Source organism: Lathamus discolor, chromosome 4 (assembly GCF_037157495.1).
Source record: "Lathamus discolor isolate bLatDis1 chromosome 4, bLatDis1.hap1, whole genome shotgun sequence".
In the NCBI taxonomy this organism is placed as follows: domain Eukaryota; kingdom Metazoa; phylum Chordata; class Aves; order Psittaciformes; family Psittacidae; genus Lathamus; species Lathamus discolor.
The window spans coordinates 114,235,964-114,254,570 of NC_088887.1; the positions used below are offsets into that span (position 1 = coordinate 114,235,964).

An 18,607-nucleotide genomic window follows, 5' to 3' on the forward strand; every position below is an offset into this window, starting at 1 on the left:
GGAAAACTCATTTCTTATTTTGAACAATTAGGACTCATTTTAGAATTAATTTTTCTAAGAGAGAATTCAGATCACAATAGAAGCATTACTTACATTATGGAAAAAAAATACAATTTTCCATAATAAGGAAATACAGATTGCAAGAAATGTCACAGAGTGCATCGGCTCTAAATTTCACACTTCTGTGAGCAACATCCTAGGACCTGAAAGTCTGCCGCTTTGATTTTATTGCTCTAGTGTTCCTTACCCATAAAAGAAGAACAGAACAACCTTTTGCAGACAATGGAAGTTATTTAAACAGAGTACCGTCTTCAGTACAGAACTGTTAACTGTTTCATTACATTCTGTTCCGTTGATAGGGAGCTGTGTAACTTGCAGCTGCATTGTTCTGAAGGAAATCTACCACTCAGCTAACGGACTGATCCCATATCTGTGTCAGATAAAAATCATAGTGCTTATTATTTGTTACCATGGATACCATGAAGATATTGCTGTCCACTAAAGATTACTAGAGGAAGACAACATAATTCTCAGGAACAAGCCCTGTTTTGCCTTCGTAAGTTGCTTTTAACCAGCCTGGTTCCACTGATGGATACACTGCAAAAAACCAGTCAGACAAAAAAAAACATATTTACAATTAATTAATGCTGTTAAATGATCCTATACATGGTTCACAGATTTATATAGTGTTTATTTAAGAGAAATTGAAAAATCAGAGCAAAAACTGAGAACTGAAAATGGAATTACACTCTCATTTTATGGATACAGTTCAGTTTTCATATTCTAGTTGTTTTGTTGTTTTTTTTTTTTTTACATAATAAAGACAATGTAAAACTTTTCTTACCATTAGAAAATATTGCCCCCTGTGGGAAAGACAGCTCATGACTATGTTCAGCCTTACAGGAATACATGGCTTTTGCTTGTCTGAAAGAAAAAAAATGCAGGTTTGCAATAAATGAGATAACAAGAAAAACATGTAAAGAAATTAAACTAAACCCAGGGAAGTGTAGGAAAAGTCAGCTGCACAAATGCAGGATGGTAATGACTGGTTAGACAGCAGGTCAGAGGAGTAGAATCATAGAAGAAACTAACTCCAAGCTTACTGGGGTTAACAAACTCGTTATTGCAGAAAAGAGACCAACATCCTACTTAGAATTTTAAGCAAAAATATGATTTATAACTTTTAAAATTATTCGTTCGTTCTAGTTGAAGTTGTAACTCAAATGAATACTGAACTGAGCATAGTGCTTGAAGCACCTGGAGACCATTCAAAAGTGACTTGTGACAAAATATAGTTCATCAGTCTACAGAAGAAAATCATACATAGAAGATAAATATGAGACAAAAAGGAGTAACCCATTCTCCAGGCTGTCTGCAAAAAGGACTTAAACAGCTTTAAACTGCAGCAAGGGAGATTTAAATTGAGTGGCTTGGTTTCAGTGGGTTTCAGCTTCAGACACCTGAATTTAGATGTCTTTAAGTAAACTACATGCCTAGCTCCATGGACACCCCAGGCCTGGCTTCCGCTATGGCAGACATGTATTTGAGTGCAACGAATGGCTCACCACGTTCCATGGCCTGTGGAGAAACCTTCCACAAATAAATAATATCTGACATGAAGTCACCTACACATAGACAGGTAAGTTTATGTCTCTTAATCTGTAGCTGGAAGACCCCTCTATTGGTTATAACAGTGAAGCACCGGAAGTGCCAAGCATTGGAGAATTCCTGAATTGGAGAATTCTTGAATTGAAGAATTCCTATTACTAAAAATTCATTAAGAAAACAAAGTGGCACTACACAGCTATAGATAAAAGTCAGATATAAAATTATTCTATCCCAGAGAAGAAGGACAGATTAGGTCATCTCTTGATACGGTTTCTAGTACTATTATTCTGCAAAGTACAAAATGAGGGACTGACCATGAAGATGAAAATTTAGAGTTCCTGTGCTTTACCTAATACCTTGATTTCAATTTATATACTCAAAGTATTTTTTAGCTGTTCCATGAGGTTTTTCTGAGTTTCTCTAAACTTACTGAAAGCCCACATTATACCAAGTGAAGATGAACTTGTTGATTATTTCACCTTTGTATGACATGCTGGGGAGTTACTGATTCAGCTTAGCTTCCAGCCAGGATTTATCTCAATGACCCAATACGTGACCTGTGGTGAAGTGTAGTGTTTTTTGCATGCTTTTTGAGAATGTACATATGCAAGAGATATGTAATCTGTTTTGCCTTTCCTCCCAGAAGAGTTAGATAACAGTTGTAAATTAGATTAGTAACACTGCCACATCACAAGCATTAGCATAAGAAGTCTATTTTATTTTGTGTATCACTGATGGGGCCATGGCACTTCACTTTCAGAGTTCCATGCCTCCCTGGGGAGGTTAAGCAGGGATGGTTTTCCTAAAGGGAGCAGAGAGCATCCCTCTACCCTGGTCCCAGTCAGTACTAGGACATCATCATTATCTTCATTAAATCTTTAAAAGGGTGTGAGAGTGTCTGGACATATTCCAAAGTTTGTATGCGTGAGCTTTCCAGAAATGTTTTCTCCCTCTGAAGAGAAAGCTTTTCTTATGTTTCTCTGAAGCTGATTTATGACTAGACCAAATGGCATGTTTTGCCTTCATCCTAAGTAAGCAACTGACTCATCAAGGGCTACACTTTCAGACTGAGATTTCCAGAAGAGGTCAAGAATTTTGAGTTGTGCCCAGAGTATCCAAGGGTACCTTATTCTCAGGATGCTGAAAATAATTTCTAACTCTTAGTACTGTCATTATGGATACATCTCCACTGCTAACTAGAACAACATGAGCACTGGACTCCTGTATGTCCACTTAAATGTTAGCTTTCTTTCTGGCTGGTGTAGGCTGCTCTGTGCAGCATTTTTCCAGACAACTCCTTCGTGCCTACTGTTACAAAGAATTTGCCATCTACAGTCAACAAGTGTGAAGATAATACATACACATTTATACATAATAATCTACATAATATATACTAAAATATACACAGGAAGATTAGATGGCTTTACCAAAAGTAACCTATAAGCTAGAATTGAATACTTTAATCTCAAGATCATTTTCCCTTAAAGTCAATACAACAAGGAATGCTACAGGTGTTCTAATTATACTGACTCATACTGGAAAAACAGCTATTTTCTGTTGTGGTGGGTGGACCCTGGTTGGACACCAGGCACCCACCAAAGCCTATCACTGCCCTCCTTAACCTGACAGGGGAGAGAAAACCATGATGAAAGGCTTGTGGGTCGAGATAAGGGCAGGGAGAGATCAGTCACCAGTTGCTATCATGGGCAAAACAGGCACGACTTGGGGAAATTAGTTTAAATTACTACCAATGAAATCAAAGTAGGGTAATGAGAAATAAAACCAAATCTTAAAAACACCTTCCTCTCACCCCTTCCTTCTTCCTGGACTCAACTTCACTCCTGAGTTCCCTAACTTCTCCCTCCCTGAGTGGTGCAGGGGGATAGGGAATGGGGGCCTTGGTCAGTTCATCACACATTGTCTCTGCTGCTCCTTCCTCCTCAGGGAAGGACTCCTCACACACTTCCCCTGCTCCAGCACTGGGTCCTTCCCACAGGAGTCAGTCCTCCATGGAACTCTCCAATGTGAGTCCCTCCCATGGGCTGTTCTTCATTAACTGCTCCAGTGTAGATCCCTTCCATGAGATGCATCCTTCAAGAACAGACTGCTCCAGCATGGGTCTCTTCATGGGGTGTAGTCTTTCAGGAACAGGCTGCACCACCATGGGTCCCTTCCACAGGGTGCAGCCCTTCAGGAACAGGCTGCTCCACAGCATGGGTCCCCTGTGGGGTCAGAAGTCCTGCAGCAAACCTGCTTCATGTGGGCTCCTCTCTCCATAGGGCCACACATCCTGCCAAAAGCCTGCTCCAGCACAGGCTTCCCATGTGGTCACAGCCTCCTTTGGGCATTCCCCTGCTCTGGCATGGGGTCCTATCCAGGCCTCAGGTGGATATCTGGTCCACTATGGACCTCCATGTACTGCAGGGGCACAGGCTGCCTCACCATGGGCTGCATGGGAATCTCTGCTCCAGCACCTGCAGCACCTCCTCCTCCTCCTACACGTTGGTATCTGCAAGGATGTTTCTCTCACATATTCTCACTTTCTTCTGGCTGCTGTTGCACAGCAGTTTTTCCTCTTTCTTAACTATGTTATCCCAGAGGTGCCACCACTGTCACTGATGGGTTCAGCCTTGGCCAGTGGTGGGTCCATCTTGGATCCAGCTGGCATTGGCTCTATCAGACATGGGGAAACTTCTAGGAGCTTCTCACAGAAGCAGCCCCTGCAGCCCCACTGCTACCAAAACCTTCCCACACAAACCCAATACACCTGTGTGGTCTAGTCATGTATTTTAAACGTATAAAACAGTAGAGTAACTGTTAACCATAAGTACAGTTGCAATAAATAGAAGGTAATTGGTAATGAATTTACTAAAGAACGGGGATGATTTTGAACCTGATTAATGTGTAGAACCTCATCACTAAGTGGCATGACTATCAAGCCAGTTTCCTGTGTTAAGAATGTGACATCTGAATAATGCTGTGACAAAAGATACTTAAGGCAGTAATAGAACAGCAATATTTAAATGTGAGGCAGAATTATTTTATTCTTGAAATATGACATCTTGCTTTTAGTGCCCTTAGAAAAAGTTAAGAAAATAAATGCCATTTTCATAGAATCATAGAATAGTTAGGGCTGGAAAGGACCTTAAGATCATCTAGTTCCAACCCCCCTGCCATGAGCAGGGAGGGACACCTCACACTAAACCATCTCAACCAAGGCTTCATACAACCTGTCCTTGAACACCGCCAGGGATGGAGCACTCACAACCGCCCTGGGCAACCCATTCCAGTGCCTCACCACCCTAACAGGGAAGAATTTCTTCCTTATATCCAATCTAAACTTCCCCTGTTTAAGTTTTACCTCGTTACCCCTTGTCCTGTCACTACAGTCCCTGACAAAGAGTCCCTTCCCAGCATCCCTATAGGCCCCCTTCAGATACTGGAAGGCTGCTATGAGGTCTCCACGCAGCCTTCTCTGCTCCAAGCTGAACAGCCCCAACTTCCTCAGCCTATCTTCACACAGGAGGTGCTCCAGTCCCCTGATCATCCTCGTGGCCCTCCTCTGGACTTGTTCCAACAGTTCCATGTCCTTTTTATGTTGAGGACACCAGAACTGCACACAATACTCCAGGTGAGGTCTCACAAGAGCAGAGTAGAGGGGCAGGATCACCTCCTTCGACCTGCTGGTCACGCTCCTTTTGATGCAGCCCATGATACAGTTGGCTTTCTGGACTGCGAGCTCACACTGCAGTCAGTTCATGTTCATTTTCTCATTGACCAACACCCCCAAGTCCTTCTCTGCAGGGCCGCTCTGAATCTGTTCTCTGCCCAACCTGTAGCTGTGCCTGGGATTTCTCCGACCCAGGTGTAGGACCTTGCCCTTGGTGGCATGGTTGAACTTCATAAGGCTGGCATCAGCCCACCTCACAAGCGTGTCAAGGTCCCTCTGGATGGCATCCCTTCCCTCCAGCATATCAACCGGACCACACAGCTTGGGGTCATTGGCAAACCTGCTGAGGGCGGGCGCACTCAATCCCACTGTCCATGTCACTGACAAAGATGTTGAATACGACCAGTCCCAACACCAATCCCTGAGGGACACCACTTGTCCCATTTTATCCTATATTCTCTTATGTCTACTAAACTCTCCCAATTTTACCCAATCCAAGCATGTTTACCTTAAAAGTAAAAAGAAGGTAAGAAAACATGGACTCTGCCTTGGTCAGTTGTAGAAAAAAAAAGCTTCCCAGCATTTGATATTTAGACAGATACACAAACACATGCACAAAGATGTCAGTTTCTCAGAAGTTCATGAATTACAAGATCCTTCTCATTACCTTGCTTCTGATACAGAATAATTACATTTCAACGTTATCTACAAACTGTGTGTGATAGGTAATGAGAGACAGATTCTAAGAATGTTTACTCATAATTCTCCAGCAATTTTCAAGCTCCTGGTTATTGCCCCCACACTTGATTTGATTACTTAGGTTTTCATAATAGTTATTACTTCAACCCTACCCGGCTAGAAGCATTAGCCTTGAAAAGGGGTTGCAGGGTCTTGGGCATCTCTTTTTTGCATGTGTGTGATTATCAAAATGGACATTCTTACTTGCAGTGTAAATGCTGTCCTCCCTGCATACAAGGCTGTTTCTGAAAAAGCATGTGATAACATCACCATCATTTATTATGGTTCTCTTAATATGAAGCTAACAATCTGAGAAAAGTGTGATTCATGTTGTTCAGTGCAGAGAAAAAAAACAACTTCAGAAAATGGTAACCACATTTCCTAGAAGTTCCTTCTTTCCATGACTTTACTGAATAAGACTCCAGATGAGAAAAATGCACTTTAACTCTTCCTACTTTTTATTACATTTTTTTGAGCCCATAATGATAGACTTACACTAGCAGCAGAAGGATCAGATCATAAATTATTTTCCTTGTCTACATGCAGTCAACAGCACCTGAGACTTTTAATAATAATGGTAACAGCAACAACAACAATAGTAATTCCAACAACAAAAACAACAGCAACAATAACTTTAGAAGTTATAAATAAGTTTTAAAACTATGCTCCTGTCCAAATGGGTTTTCAGTCTTGCCAGACAAAGAAGCCAGAAAAGGAATGACTGAGAGAAAACACATGAATCCTTCTCTCAAATGACTTATCAGTTAATAGTATCCTATAGGAAGAAGAAAGGTTTATAGAGTCCCGGAGATGGCAGACTTACAGCCAAGCTTGAGTGAGTAGAAAACACTGGTCTGGTCTGGACAAGGCAAAATATAGCATGAAAATAAAACCAGAAGAATGACTGGGAAAGCATATTTAATCATACGGCTAGGAGGGGAGCACGGGTCTAGAGGGCTTCATACTGTCAGCCTACTTCTATTAATGTCCCAATCCATCGAGCTTAGAGATCCTGCTTCCAAGCTAGAGCCATTTACTGTCATCAACTCCCCTTACTGTCATCAACTCAATTTTTCTATGTATTCTTTTGTAATGAAAATTCCTCTTCTTATAATGCACTTTCTCACTTCAGAAGACTTGACTTTCACTGTACCTCTGAATCAAAGTCAAGAAAACATAGTCAGGGATTATGTGTTGGTGCATTTTGTACTGAAGCTGCAATAGACACCTCAGACCTCACTAAGACTGTTATCTAACTGCAATATCTGTGAAAGTGGCAAGAAAACTCCTTTGCGTCTTTCAAGTGCATACTAGATTAGCAATAGAGATTGGCCTTAGTGTACACACTAGCTTAATACAACAGTGAGGGAGACGGATGAATAACAAACTTGAAGTTAGGAGGGAAGGAACGGGAAGACTGAGAAGTCAAAACAACTAGAACTGAAAAAAGTTCTGAAACTAGAACTAGAAAAAAGAGAGCACAGGCTGGACAGGGCATAACATTTTGATATTCCCTGTCCAATACTAAAATATGTGCTATGGCTCCTCGTTCTCTTTTTGACTAAAAGAAATCTGTTCAAACTGGTAGTGCTATGGGGGCATGTACTCACGCATACAAGGAGAGAAAACAGTCAGGTCAAATAATGTCCCATCATTAAAAAAGAAAAAGGGGACACACACTCAGAGATGTTGCATTATACAAAGTGAGGAAGCAGGGTTGCAAAGACCTCTTGGAGGAAGGAATTAAGTAACATTGGGACACAGTGGTGGTAAAGCATCAAGTGCAAAATAATTTGCTGGAACACACTAAAACATGTGAGACTGAGGTAGTTTCTATCTGTTGACTGTACAAATGACCACAAGAGGCAACAGATGCTTCAAATACAAATGAAGCTACTTAGATACTGTAATATATAAATAAGCAGTAGCTTAAAATTTCAAAACTAGTTATTTTACCAGGTGAAATTATTCCTGCACAGCGTTCAACACTGTCGTGACTTGAATATTCCTGGTATCAAACCAGACAGCTTAAAAATAGTTTCTCTGTCTTATGCTCTGTCCTGCATATACTCATTAAGTAACAGAGTTATGATCACAAACAGCCTTGACATCTGTTGGAACGATGGCACTGCACGGCACAAGCAATCCAGGAGGTTCCTCGATTGTGTGGAAGACAACTTCCTTCTGCAAGTAATAGAGGAGCTGACAAGGAGAGGTGCCATGCTTGACCTCATGCTCAGCAACAGGGAAGGGCTTGTTGAGAATGTGGTACTCCAGGGCAGCCTTGGATGCAGCGATCACGAGATGGTCGAATTTGAGATCCCCAGGAGAGTGAGAAGAGCGTGTAGCAAGCTCACTGCCCTGGACTTCAAAAGAGCAGACTTTGGCCTCTTCAGGAGCCTGCTTAGTAAGGTTCCATGGGATATAGCCCTGGAGGGCAGGGGGGACCAAGACTCTTGGTTGATATTCAAGGATCACCTGCTACAAGCTCAGGAGCGTTGCATCCCAACTAGAAGGAAGTGCGGCAGAAGGGCCAGGAGACCTCCTTGGATGGATAAGTAGCTGCTGAGGAAAATTCAAAGGAAAAAAGAGGCTTATAAAAGGTGGAAGCAAGGACAGGTGGCCTGGGTAGAGTACAGGGATGTTGTCCGGGAAGCTAGGGACCAGGTTAGGAAGGCTAAGGCCCAGGGATGTTAAGGATAATAGGAAGGGATTCTACAGGTACGTAGCAAACAAAAAACAGACTAGGGACAACACAGGCCCCCTGAGGAAGCTTTCAGGAGAACTGGCTACACAGGATTTGGAGAAGGCTGAGGTTCTGAATGACTTCTTTGCCTCGTCTTCACTGGCAAAGGCTCTGACTGCACCACACAGGTCTTAGAAGGCAGACGCAGGGACTGTGAGAATGAAGACCTTGGGCCCACTGTAGGAGAGGATCTGGTTCGAGACCATCTTCAAAATCTGAACGCACACAAGTCCGTGGGACCTGATGGAATCCATCCGCAGGTCCTGAAGGAGCTGGCGAATGAAGTTGCTAAGCCACTGGCCATCATATTTGAAAAATCATGGCAGTCAGGTGAAGTTCCCGACGACTGGAAAAAGGGAAATATAACCCCCATTTTCAAGAAGGGGAAAATGGAAGACCCAGGGAATTACAGACCAGTCAGTCTCACCTCTGTGCCTGGCAAAATCTTGGAGCACATTCTCCTGGACAACATGCTAAGGCACATGAAAAACAACAAGGTGCTTGGTGACAGCCAGCATGGCTTCCCTAAGGGGAAATCCTGCCTGACCAATTTGGTGGCCTTCTATGATGGGGCTACAGAATTGATGGATAAGGGTAAAGCAGTTGATGTCATCTACCTGGACTTCTGCAAAGCGTTTGACACTGTCCCACACGACATCCTTCTCACTAAATTGGAGAGACATCAATTTGATGGATGGACCACTCGGTGGATAAAGAACTGGCTGGATGGCCACACACAAAGGGTTGTGGTCAATGGCTCAATGTCCGGCTGGAGACCGGTAACGAGTGGTGTCCCTCAGGGATCGGTGTTGGGACCGGTCTTGTTTAACATCTTCATCGCTAACATGGACAGTGGGATTGAGTGTGCCCTCAGCAAGTTTGCCGATGACACCAAGCTGTGTGGTCCAGTTGATATCCTGGAGGGAGGGGATGCCATCCAGAGGGACCTTGACACGCTTGTAAGGTGGACTGATGCCAACCTTATGAAGTTCAACCATGCCACCAAGGGCAAGGTCCTACACCTGGGTCGGAGAAATCCCAGGCACGGCTACAGATTGGGCAAAGAAGAGATTCAGAGCGGCCCTGCAGAGAAGGACTTGGGGGTGCTGGTCGATGAGAAAATGAACATGAGCCGACAGTGTGCGCTCACAGCCCAGAAAGCCAACCGTATCCTGGGCTGCATCAAAAGGAGCGTGACCAGCAGGTCGAAGGAGGTGATCCTGCCCCTCTACTCTGCTCTTGTGAGACCTCACCTGGAGCATTGTGTGCAGTTCTGGTGTCCTCAACATAAAAAGGACATGGAACTGCTGGAACAAGTCCAGAGGAGGGCCACGAGGATGATCAGGGGACTGGAGCACCTCCCGTATGAAGACAGGCTGAGGAAGTTGGGGCTGTTCAGCCTGGAGAAGAGAAGGCTGCGTGGGGACCTCATAGCAGCCTTCCAGTATCTGAAGGGGGCCTATAGGGATGCTGGGAAGGGACTCTTTGTCAGGGACTGTAGTGACAGGACAAGGGGTAACGAGGTAAAACTTAAACAGGGGAAGTTTAGATTGGATATAAGGAAGAAATTCTTCCCTGTTAGGGTGGTGAGGCACTGGAATGGGTTGCCCAGGGAGGTTGTGAGTGCTCCATCCCTGGCGGTGTTCAAGGCCAGGCTGGATGAAGCCTTGTGTGGGATTTTTTAGAGTGAGGTGTTCCTGCCCATGGCAGGGGGGTTGGAACTAGATGATCTTAAGGTCCTTTCCAACCCTAACTATTCTATGATTCTACTGAGTGGATCAAGATTTAATTACCATGACTTCTACATATTTCAGAGCTGAAATTGACTGTCCTGAGGTTTTAAATCAGCCTTCGTGTTCGTAATATGCATGAGAGGTAAACAAAAGCTGGCTTTAAATTGCAAAAAATGTACTCAGACTTTGGCAGCACTGTAAGAACAGCTGAGCTGCTTATTTCTTCCTCATTTTGCCTGCTCACCTCTCATTTTCCATTCCCCTTGTTACTGTTGCTCTTCTGCCTTCTTAGGAAGTCTGAAGTAGAGGAGCTATTAAGCCTTTCAGCGTTTTCGGCTTTGTTATTGGCTCTCCATACCCATTATCAAACTGCTACATTTTTTCTTTGTCAGATTTTTGCTTCTTACATGCTTTTTATATATAGATACAGGTGGCACAGGCTCTGAGGCAGCAACAGTGAAGAGTTTACAAGAAGTAAGTAATACAAAAATAAGAGCAGAAAGGTGAAATTATACAGGACTGGTGAAGCAGTCATCACTCTTGGCTTAGGGCACTGGCTTAGGAACTTTCCAGTCTCTTCATTTATATTTCCTTAGATAATTGCCCTGCTCTTTTCCTAACTTTTTTCTCCCCTGACACTCTCTTTTTTGGTCACCTTACAGTTCAACTACTACACAAAACAAGAACAGCCTTAATTCCTGCAAGCTGCTCCTCTCGCACAAAATCAGTGAGCCTTTGTAAGCCAGCTTTCTCTTTCTCTCCTCTGATAGATCTGTCAGAGAGAACAGCTATATTCCACTGCCGTAAGTCTCAGCATACACTGGTACTTCCCTTTACAGCTGTGCTACTTTGGATTACTACTTCTAGGTTAATGGTTTGACTTCCTCCTCAACCTCACCCCAGTTTGCTTGACAGTTCAGTGAGATCGTGCTATCAGTGAGTAAAGTGATGCACAAAACCACATGGGCTGTCTCAAAGAACTTGAAATGCAGGGACAGTGAAAAAGAAAAGAGACAGACTTTTTCCCACATCCAGTTACTTGATTATCTGCTTTAGTCTATTAATAGTAACGGGGTTAGTAACTTATCTAGAAGACCCTGCTTCCTGCATGAACACTTACCAGAATATTCTGAATTCATTCAATAATAAGAATGAATCAAATCCACCAAATAAATGCAACAATTGTAAAAAAGAAAAATATAAGTAATTCCTGCTGTGCACTGTCAAGAAGAAAAGGCTACAGTTCCTCCAGACAGATACACTGGAAGGTGTGATGGCAAGGACAAAAATCCTCATCAAGTTCATCTTGAACTTTCTAAAGCAGCTGTTATTCAAGACCTGCCTGTATGAGCAAATTACCATAAAGTAACATGCTTGCTAGTCTGCTGAAAGCATATATATATGAACAGCTGTATAGAATACGTACAGCATCCTAATTTAAATCCTGTTAATTTACACCTATGGCAATGTTCTTAAGCAGATCAATACCCTGAGCATCTCTTACTGCAGTTCCCTAAGGTGACAGAACTGCCAGACTGGCTGTTATTCTCTATTAGATTTAGCTTGCTTTTGCAAAAAGGATGAGTTTAATAAATTGCAAAAATTTCACATGCCACATAATGCTGTCCAAAAGACACAGAACAAACCTCCAACATATCTACTTCAATCCTTGAATCCAGCAAAACAGAAATGATTTTACAAATTGTTAAAACAGTTTGAAGCACTTACCGTCCCGAAGAAACCTGCTTAAGTGAACCAGCACTTTCAAACAACTGTGCTCTTGCAGCCACTCTGAAAATAAAAACACCACCTTACTTTATACTTCACCCATTGATTGAATACACAGACTAGGTCCACTTTTAACCATCTAAAGACACAGACCCTTTTTTCTTTTTTAATTGTTTTAAATATTCACTTAGGGAAACTGAGGAAATTAAAAAGCTGGATTTAAGTCCCTATTGAGCAGCATTCTTAAGGACGTAATTGGGGCCACCAACTTCCACATGCTCCAGTGCCTTCTGAGTCAGGAAGGGAAATCTCAACACCCTATATTTAAAATAATATTCACAGATGGCCAATAGATATATTGGAAATGCTTTTACTAACAGTCTGTAACTATCATGCTGGAACTCTAAGCTGTGCAGGACTCCCTGTTTAAGGCACAGCAGACTGTGAAATGACCACAGTAAACCCTTCCAGCTGAAAAAGTGAAGAGATTGAATAGAGCCCTGCAGTATTTGGGGAAATTCTTGGTGTATTCATGGATGTTTCTTTATCTACTTATGTACCTCTCTGGGATCACTTTATAGTAGACAAGTATACTGTAACAAGACAAATTTCCAAAGGGCCTTGATGACTTACACAGATCCTGGTCTTTGATAGCCATTACTTGATGCAGTATCTAATCTTGCTCTCCTGCACACTTTGGGAGGCAAATCAGGGTTTGACAGAGTCTTTGGTGTATCTTTGGTATCTGCTGAAGATAAACTCTGTACAGATCCACTGCAGCTTTTGTTACCTAAAGAAAACAAGAAAATACAGGGAATATTAAATGTAATTTGAAGTTGTTTCGTAACATGTGGAACACACAAAACAAAGTTTTTTGTTGTTGTGTTGTTTATTTGTTTCTTTTATGTAAAAGACTAAGTAGAGAAAGTACTTACTAAGAGAGAAGAAACAGCCTTTCAGATAGACAGCAAGAAGAAAAGCAACAACAAGATGAACAAATGACATTAAAATTGTGAAAGCTAAAAATGACATTGCACTTAAGTAGCTAGACAGTAGTGTCACTAAAAATTAACAGTATAAACAACATTTATAAAGTAGTACACTGCATACAATTGTAGAAAAAAATATGTTGGAAGGCATCTCAGGAAGTAATCTAGTCTAAATTCTGTCTCAATGCAGCATCCACTATGAAATCAGGCCTCACTGATTTGTAAGAATTAATATTTCAGTATCCACAGACGTTTCTTGCATCTTAAAAAATATTTCAGACTGAATGATCGTGCTTTGCCTAAAACAACTGCTATTGTAATTTGATAAATCAAATCTACAGCTGTACAGACTGCATTGGACACACTAAAGTCCTCTTAGTGAATATAAGGCATGGCCACATGTGCCTTTAAGATGACTTATGTGTGGACTGCTGCCTTGTTTGCATATACATTCTGCAAGACAGCAACTGTGTTTCTTTATTCCCAAGAACAACAGATGCTTAATAATGCTTTAAAAGCTGTTATAAGGAGATCCCCCAAAAGAATAACAATATCTGTATTAGTAATATTGTTAATTTATCATATAATTCTATATTATAAATGTTAGTTGTAATTATCAGTCTACATTATTAATACTGTTAATAGAACACTAATTCATATATGGAAGTCTTACGAAAAAGCTTGTACTATCCATGGGGGGCTGAGAGAACATTCTTAAACTTTTAGGGCTTTGCACATAGCTACATATTTAATCCACCTGTACTTGAATTACTTACTGACAGTTCAGTGGCACACTTGGCACTCAGTCTGCTGGAGCCCACTGTTTTCAGTGCTGACTGTTAAGTTTCATAATACAAACCACTGCAAATATACTGACTTCAAGGTGTTTCTTCTAAAGTAACTTCCACATAGCTGCCAATATAGTTCAATATCACCTCGTGTTCTCACAGAGATACTCAGAACAAGGGTTCACAGGCATTCCAGCTAATGGCATTTAGCAGAACTGTCTACATTAATAAGCTATTTTTAAGCTTCTCTGTCTTGCAAGAAGCCTTGTCCACAGGCTTATATTGGACACAGGCTCAGCTTACATGCTTTGAGAATGTTCTTTGAAGCAGCATTCCTCTTCCACTGAACAGGAAAACCGGCATCCTAACTTGTGCACTGAAATGGCTTCCTAAAGCTGGAATTTTGCACATCATGTCTCTATATACAGCACTATTCAGCCATAATCTTCTGTTTAAGCTAATCTGCTTGCAGTACTGGATAACAAAGCATGCAAGTAGGGCAGATTGAAGGAGTCATTCCATCAGCAGGGTTTCAGACATAAAGTTCAAACAAACAAACAGGCACACCAACAAGGAATGACAAAACTGTTATTTACTAGATATGTTAAGCCTGGTGCTTTTAAATTTAAATACTAGCTTTGATCAGTATCAGTCATTGCAAGGATTCATTCCTTTGACACAGTGACAGAACATAGCTACCACATCTTCTTATACATCAGCAATCATCTTACAAGATGGTCTAGATGAGGAGAGTACTCTAAATTCTGAGAAACGCTGGTATCTTTTAAGCTGTTTGAACAGTACAGATAACAAACAATGGAAATATCTCAGAAACAGTTTGAAAACTGAAAGAACATACCACAAAAAATGAAAAAATAAACAAAAAAGGCTAATTAATACAATTAATTAACTGCTGCTTTCAGATGCAGCTCTTGTTTTCTGATGCATCACAGTAAACACAGATGTCCTAAAAGACCTTGGAAATTACCTTCAGCTGATGGAATTGATCTAAGGGAAGATGCTGAAGACCTTTTCAGCCCAGAGAGACTGCAAGAACTCTTTTTAGTCAGGTCTGTTGGTGGAGAGGCATTCTCTGGTCCAGTGACAGAAGCTATACTTTGGCAGTCTGACTCCACATCTGTTTTGGTTGCATCCTCCTTTGATGAGGACTCTGGACTTGTAGTCCAGAGGCCTGAACTCTTCTGGCCATTAGAAGAAGCAGGAGAGGCAATCCATGGAATCCCTCCTGCTTTCTCCCTGGGCTGTGAGGGTGTGCATTTGGTGGTACTGTTCTGCTCAGAGGAGTGAGAAGAGAGAGATTCAATGCTGCCCATGGGAGTGCTGTCTGGGCTACTGCTGTAGGAGTCACCTAGGGAGGAGTGAGAGGTGGGAGACAGAGAAAATTAATTTACATTTTCTAATCATGTACATTTCTCTCATACAATCTTTAACTCCTTGTACCTTATTTGTCACCAAAGTCATTAATCTGTGGTTTTGGAGGCAATGAGTCAAGACAAAATACTATTTAGTTACACTAAATTTCACACATATTCTTATCTTTAACCTGGGAGAGCTGCCTTTCCTAGCTATTTCTTTAGAGCTGATGAACACAATGGGCTACAGGCTGAACTATCTCACACAGAATTTTGCATTTTAAAAGAATTGCCTACAATACAGATAATCCTTAGAAAATTCAACACTGTCAAAGCTGCAAGACCTTTGTGGTGAGTATCTTGCTGGATTTTCATGCTAAGGCAAATGTTGTGGTTGTTGTCATACTTACAAGTCTTAAATGCATGACTTTATTGCCAGCAGGCACAAGAACTAAGTTTTAGATCAGTTTCCAAGCTGCTGAGTATCTCTGCAGTCTCTGTAAGGCTAGTCCAAAGTCTGTCTACAGACAGCCTATTTTCTCAGTCATCATCCCTTTCCCTGAAATATCTATCCTGCAGGACAACTCATTCCTTTACTTATAACTTGAATGCTGAACATTTGATGAATTTCTTCAGTTAGATTGGTATTAGAGAAAGTCACCTACGTACACAAAAAATATTTGCACTGATCTTGTTCCCAGTAATCTTTTCCAACAAAAAGCAGGAATATCCTAATTTGCTGATGATATAAAGGTAGAAACATGAATCAGAACTGAGGCAGGACTGGCCTATAATATAGTGATGGCTGAATTATTTTGAAGACTGGAGTTAGTCTATTCTAGTCATACACTGGTTTCTAGTAGGATTTTTTCCCAAAAGCTAAGAGATATACATTTCACAAATTTCACAGGAAGCAGAAAACGTGTATTCTTCAACAACACTGTACTTATAAGATGTACAGCTGCTTTCCCTCCAAATGTTGCAATATCCTTGGCAACAAGTGGTCAGAATCCCTCACAATACTAGATCAGGTCAGAAATACCAGTGCCTTGCACAGTGAGTGGCTCTGACAATAGTAGTGACACTGGTACAGTACTGTGAAATACTCTGTCCTCTTCTAGCCGTAATTCTGGTATTCCAGATTAGATTGTCCCTCATCTTGCCCCTTTACAGACCATTAGGCCCTTGAAAATGGAAAGATTGGCTGAAGTCTGTATTTGCCAGATGCATTTTCTATAATTTTCTATAATTCCCTACCATTTGAAACCTGTAGTTCATTTTCTTACACCATACAGAATTCCCTAATTTCCTGCGATGCAGTTAGATGTCTGTGCTTCATTTAAATGATGACTTTAACCCACCTAGTAGCTCAGAAATTGCTCCTGCCAGAAGCCAAGGCTCTCTCTTGCCTGTCTCCAGCCACATCTAAAAATACCTGGCTGGAAGAATACCTCTGCTTCTGCTTCTTCCAGGCATAACTGAGATATTAACTGGAACGTGCGTAAGCAAGTGCTGAGCTTGAGCTAGTAAGCGAAGCACGAGTGGAAAGCTCTTTGGTCAGACATACTTCAAATTAAGCCACCAGTGCAGGATGTGCCTGAATGAAGAATCACAGAATTATAGAATGGTTTGGGTTGGAAAGGACCTTAAGATCATCTAGTTCCAACCACCCTGCCATGAGCTTGCATACGCTCTGCAAAATACTGAACAGAAATGCCCCCTTTTTTATGCTGGCATAAAACTGCAGTTACGCAGTGAAAAACTGTTGAAACTTCTCCAATTTGTCCCCTGGGTAATGTAATTCATGATACCTCTGTAACTTCTTACTCAAGATCCCATGTAATTCACACTGGCCATCAATATGTTGGAAGCTATTGCTCTCATTTAGTATTTAAACTCTCAATGGTGGGAATCATGTAATTTAAACATATGGGAAATGCAGCACCTGTGCAAGAGTATACTGAGGATACGTTTCCTAACATTACAGAATTAAGGATTACAACAGATCCTCAAGAACAGATGCACCTTAACTGTAGATTAATTTACTGTACCAGTTTTATGTAAATCTCAATAAGGAACCAAGGGACTCAGAAGTTTTTCTGGAAGTCTGTTGCATTGTAGAACTTTTAACAACTTAATCTTTGATAAAGTTTTAATACTTCTTACTTGTATAGCCAGTGAGTAAAAAAGTGATGGTCCGCTAGATGAAAATGAATGAAGTCAAACTTTTTAATAGCCACATCTAGATGAAAATGAATAAGCATTCTAAGCAGCAATTAATTATAAATATAATTCCCTGCTGTTAAACAGGAAGCCATATGATATGGTACATATACATATATATGTACATACACATATATAAATATATACATACATATATACGTACATACACATACATACATATATGCATACATATATACATACATACATATATATGTACATACACATATACATACAGATAATGTTTCTCCCCAAAACATTAGCGTTTGTTTCGATTCCAGAAAACTCCCCAAGTTTCAGTGGTTTTGGCAACTAGGCAATGGCTGGCTTTGAACCAATGACCACAGTTCCTGCATGTGAAAAAGGCCAAATAATGGTCCTGACCTTGACTGAGTTGCATTTATTACAGGAGGAGAGGAAAGATTCTACTTACAGTTTCTCAACCTAACTAATCATCTTACAAGCAAATGAGATTAACTTTGTACAACAAACTTTTGAGTTTCCAAGCCGACTACATTTAGGTTAGAATACAAACACTACTCTAAATGATTTTTGAACAGTGTATGGAATACAAGGCTTTCCTAAAAGCAAACAGCCTTCCTCATCTGGGAGAAGCTAGGAAAGTGGTCATTAAACAGTGCAGCTGTGACTCAGAGAAGTTAAAAAGCTGATGAAGCCCCACCTGTTATAATTATTGGAAAACAATACTGTCTGGGCCCATAACTCAGAGGTCGATGGATGTAACGGAGAGTTACCCCGGAAGGGTAGAGGGACTGCAGGGTTGGAGGAGGTATCGGTCGGTGCTCGGCTGGGGGGAGTGGGGCGAGTTATTGGTCGGCTGGTGTTAAGGTGGTGTATTCTTTCCTCTTGTTATTTCCTTTATCATTATTATTATTGGTGGTAGCAGTAGTGATCTATGTTATACCTTAGTTACTAAACTGTTCTTATCTCAACCTGTGGGAGTTGCATTCTTTTTGATTCTCCTCTCCGTCCCTCCAGGAGCAGGGGGAGGGC

At 41.3% G+C, this 18,607-nt stretch overlaps 1 protein-coding gene across 1 annotated transcript in view; it reads right to left on the reverse strand.

Annotated features, from left to right (window-relative positions):
• Nucleotides 1-223: 223 nt before the first annotated feature.
• ARHGAP42 (Rho GTPase activating protein 42) overlaps nucleotides 224-18,607 on the reverse strand; it is a 158,315-nt gene continuing 139,931 nt past the window's right edge. The window contains exons 20-24 of the mRNA XM_065678712.1: nucleotides 14,989-15,369; nucleotides 12,857-13,013; nucleotides 12,224-12,286; nucleotides 845-924; nucleotides 224-597 (exon numbers count right to left, since the gene is read on the reverse strand). Coding sequence (XP_065534784.1) covers nucleotides 509-597; nucleotides 845-924; nucleotides 12,224-12,286; nucleotides 12,857-13,013; nucleotides 14,989-15,369 — 770 coding nt within the window. The 3' untranslated portion in view covers nucleotides 224-508. The remainder of the gene's footprint in view (nucleotides 598-844; nucleotides 925-12,223; nucleotides 12,287-12,856; nucleotides 13,014-14,988; nucleotides 15,370-18,607) is intronic.